This window comes from Gigantopelta aegis, chromosome 8 (genome assembly GCF_016097555.1).
Source record: "Gigantopelta aegis isolate Gae_Host chromosome 8, Gae_host_genome, whole genome shotgun sequence".
NCBI classification, from domain to species: Eukaryota; Metazoa; Mollusca; class Gastropoda; order Neomphalida; family Peltospiridae; genus Gigantopelta; species Gigantopelta aegis.
In genome coordinates, this window is record NC_054706.1 from 35,929,726 (window position 1) to 35,934,447 (window position 4,722).

The following is a 4,722-nucleotide window of genomic DNA, read 5'->3' on the forward strand; positions in this document are numbered from 1 at the left end:
TAATAGTTTTTCCGTGATATATCAAAATAACAATTATTGATACAATTCACAGTAAGATTTATTTTGCAAAGGAAAGAACCTCAAAAGATACTGAAGGAAAACTAATCACAGACACATATGGTGCTAATTTAATAACGGCGGAAATTGAAAAACAGAATAGGGTTTTCCCGCGACTTTCGCTTTTGGTGTGTTGTAAATTACTAGTAAAAAATAATAATTTACAAGTGTGAACAGGTATAAGTAGACAACTGATATCTAAAGAACAAGGATACACCTTCTTTCATAATGGGTGGAAATGAAAATCTGGCAAGGTTGATTAATATGGTTCTACTGGAGCAAGGGGGCCAGCTAAAGATTGACCAGTTATACCAGGACCTCACAAATAACGAAGGTGTACAAATGCCTAATGTCCAGTCACTTTTAATTTTTTTGGATGAATTCCCACGCAATTTCGTCATAAATACAGTACGTCACAGAAGAAAAACAGTGTCTGACGTGCGTGTGATATCGGATATCGAGACCTGTGTTGAACATTGCAAGAAACAAGGAAGTTGCCGAAGTCAGAACGGTGAATGTGGCAGACTACACATTTGCAAGTTCTTTCTTCTGTCTGGCCACTGTCATTTTGGTCCTGGATGTGCATTCGGTCATGACTTTACATCTCGTCATAATTTTAACGTTTTTATGTCGTATATGCTCGATCCAAGGTATATCAAAGCAGAAAATATGAGAGATCTGCTGTGTCAGAATGAATGCAGAAATGCTACCACGATGCCCGATACATGTAAATTTTACAACACATCAAAGACCTGCTCCAACAAGAGATGTAGAAGCCTGCACATCTGTCGACATTTTCTTGAAGGAACCTGCAAGTTTGGGTCCTACTGTAGAAGAAACCATTCTGTGGAAGAATCATCTGTTATGGACATCCTTGAGGACTACGGTTTTGATGTGGACCAACACCCTGAAGTAATACTGGAAGATCTTCAAAACTTTTATCAAAATAACACATCTACAAACATCAGATCATCGCAACCTCCAGGTTTATCCTACAGGAGTCGATCAGTGAATAATTTAGCTGACGCACTTAGGATGTCCGTCTTTGACCCACCGCCACAAAGACAGCGTGGTAGATCAGCAGGCAGATGGCGAGAAAGAGACAGGACATCTTTCGAAGATTATATCGGAACATCTTTCGAAGATGATATCGGATCATTGGAGCGGTACTGGATGAGGTCTCCTCAACCAGATGACTTTTCATCTAACTCGGACAGGGAACAAGAGGCATACGTGCCAACTCTGCGTCGACCACCTTCAGCAGTCCCAGCCATGCCTGTTCCATGGCCTAGAACAAAACGAAGCCCTCCGGTAATGGCCTTGCCTCCAAAACCAGCCATATCAACATTTAGATCAGTTTCAAAGGAGTCAACTTTAAAAATCTGTATTCATTATCTGCGAGGAAAATGTCTTTTTGGGGGAAAATGTCGATACCATCACAAGTCGACAATTTACCAGTGGCAATGGAAGAGAAATACTGATTTAGATTGGACAGATTTTGAGGAAGAAGAAAACATAACTTTGGAGAAAAGCTTTAGTCATGTTGAAGAAGCAGAGTGTAATTTAAAAATTGGGTATGGTAATACTATGTACTACTGTTCTTTGTTGCTAGTTACTTTTTCTAAAGATAGATATACTGTAGTTTTGTTATTTGTAATGTCATTAGCAGGCATCGAAATAAGCATGGTGCTTGGTAACCCATGTGTTAGTAAAATCACGGAACCAAAATTTTGTTTCCCACGATTATTATATCAAGTACGACTATTTTGAACGAAACTAATATATATATAATTATTTAAATAAAACAGTTTCCAATGGGTTTCCATGATCACAAGGCACGGAATCAAAAAGGTGTTTGCCATAACAGTGTGCGATTTTGGTTAAAAAAAATTAAGTGTCATAAGGACGCCCTGTTTGCAAATCTTGAGAGCCAGCCACTAACTCAATGAGCCCTGCGTGCATCTCCAGTAGAACAGAAGATACACTAAATGTTTTGCATGAAACCATTGAAAAGATCACTATTCAAGACTGTGGTTTCCTAGGGTTTTAAGATATAGAACAGAAGATACACTAAATGTTTTGCATGAAACCATTGAAAAGATCACTATTCAAGACTGTGGTTTCCTAGGGTTTTAAGATATATGTTGACTGTCATTTCAAAGAAGAATCAATGTAATTTCTACAAATAATTTTTACGAGAACTGCAGGCTCGTATGCTAGCCAAACTAAAGAGTCCTATATGATTTTTTACGAACCTCAGACTCCCGGACTCGCCTCAAAATCACACACTGCATGAAATTTGAAATCCTATGGTCTGAAATGAGGGATTACTAGTGCTGCACATAGGCCTACTTAAATCCCTTCATTTTTAAGCTCATCTATGGGCTTAAAACTGGGGAAATTAAAAGTGTTTTAGTCAATGGAGTTAAGTGAAATCCCTTATTAGAAATGTCCAGACACCGAAGACATAAAAACAAAAATAATGTACTGTAACCTGTGTTTAATAACTGAATATTTGCAGCCCTGGCTCCGTATTCATAAACGTACTTAAGTCAATGTATGATACCTAAATACATACCTAAAGTACATAAATAAGTATCATACATTCACTTAAGTACGTTTATGAATACGGAGCCAGGTACATAATTATGGATATCGGGTCATAAAATCACTTATTTCCACTAACATAGATTAAAAACTGTTACCATAAACATTATGACCCCCCCCCCCCCAACTGTAAGTAATATTAATATTTCAAATGAATTAAAATCTTATGAATCAGGCCTTCTAGCCATTATTTAAAATCCACTAGCCCAAATTTACTTCAAGTAAATACAATTTTACTAATAGTAATAATTGGATATGTCACCTAAAGACCAGTTTTAGAGCATATTTCACCATTTCAAAGTCACACACTCATGTTTCACTCAATTGTAACTTTATCCAAATGTGTTCCAGGTTTGTAGATTAACTAAACGTAGTGTTAATTTTCACAGATTGAAACTAGGGTCTGTCTCTTTAAATTTTCATTAAATAATAATGTCTGACTTATTTTAAAAGAAATATTTTAGAAATATCAAGAAAATCCAACCCATATGTACATTATGTCATCAATGACGTTTACACAAATTTAAACCGTTTATCGTTTTCTTTCATTAAAAAAAATACACTGAATATGTTCGATCGTTATTCTACTATATTCTAGTATTCACAGAATCAAAATAGATAACTCCTGTGAATGTTGACATCTGTGTTTACCAAGACAAGTTGCGTCTCGACTACAGTCGATGATGGATTTTTACGTTAGTTTTGTACTTCTCGACTACTTCTTGACTAGTCGATAATGAGAGGGAAAGATTTAACCTATAATACAATTTAACAGGGGACAATATTTTTCACCAAAAATATCAAACATTGGTGTAGGTTTCATGGGTAAAAAAACACTACCTGCTGAAAAAAAAATCTTTTTTTAACAGTATTTTATGGGGAAGCATGACTCTAACCCCAATAGAAACTTACCTTCCCACATTCTAAACACCCCTGCCTAATTTTCTGCACATGTGTTTCTGACTTGCTGGGGTGTTGTTTAACATTAATTCATCATGTACTTGTGACCAATGTCACTACTAAATGGGATATCTTGTTTTAGCATACTTCCAACTTATCACTAGCTGAATGTTTTTCAGTGTTTGTGATTTTTTTTGTTTGTTGTAAAAACAATTTATCATTATTAATGAGGAAGTAATAATTTGTAAAAATGTTTTATATGTGCATTATACTCAAACCTGGAAATAAGTGGTCAGTCATGGACATTGTCTGCTACACATACTGTATTGTTTTCAGAAGAAAAAAAATGGGACTGATTACTCATATTGGCTTACATTTTTTAACGGTTAACAAAAATGCTTTATACTGTTAGACTTTTTTTTTTTTCTTCTTTTGTTTTTCCCCCACTGCCCCCCTTTTCTTTCTCTCCTTTGAATTCCATCTCATTTCTTCCTGATCTGGCAACTCCTATCTTTCAACTTCTTTCGCTGTCGTCCTCCACATCCCAGTCCTTGTCTCTCCAACCACAACAGGTGCTTGTCTCTTGTGGCTATCTGTGCACACACCTGCCATTCCCCATCAGCGTTTAGCTGTGGGCTTAGTCTGACCACTTCGGGGAGTATTCAGTAGTTACTTCTGGCATTGTTAAGAGGCACTTGTAACCACCTACTATACACCACTACTATCGGCGGTCTGTTACACTTATTTGTTATCGTACAGAAAACGGGAACAGATGAAGAGAAAACTGGGGAAGGATGTTGATGAACGCCAGCTGTTCCACGGGACACACGTTGACAACATCGAGGCGATCTGTCACCAAGGTTTTGACTTTCGGTTCTGCGGGAAAGCTGTAGGCACCTTACACGGAAAAGGAAGTTATTTTTCCACTGAAGCAGGTTACTCCGATTCTTACACTGTCAACTGTGGAAAGATGTTCATCGCTCTAACTTTGGTGGGCGACTTTTCAAAGGGTAACCAATCGTTTGTACGCCCACCACCAAAAATTGATTCTGAACCACATGGTGATTTGTTTGACAGCTGTGTTGACAACGTAAAAAATCCTAAAATCTTTGCAATCTTTGATTTGTACCAGGTGTATCCGCAGTATCTTATCACCTA

At 37.1% G+C, this 4,722-nt stretch overlaps 1 protein-coding gene across 1 annotated transcript; it reads left to right on the plus strand.

Moving 5' to 3' along the window:
• Positions 1-321: 321 nt before the first annotated feature.
• Positions 322-4,720, plus strand: LOC121379639 (protein mono-ADP-ribosyltransferase PARP12-like; the record flags this gene model as incomplete). Its single annotated transcript, XM_041508285.1, has 2 exons — positions 322-1,631; positions 4,324-4,720. Coding segments are annotated over exons 1-2 (1,707 nt in total), but the record flags the coding sequence as incomplete, so codon positions are not given.
• Positions 4,721-4,722: the final 2 nt, after the last annotated feature.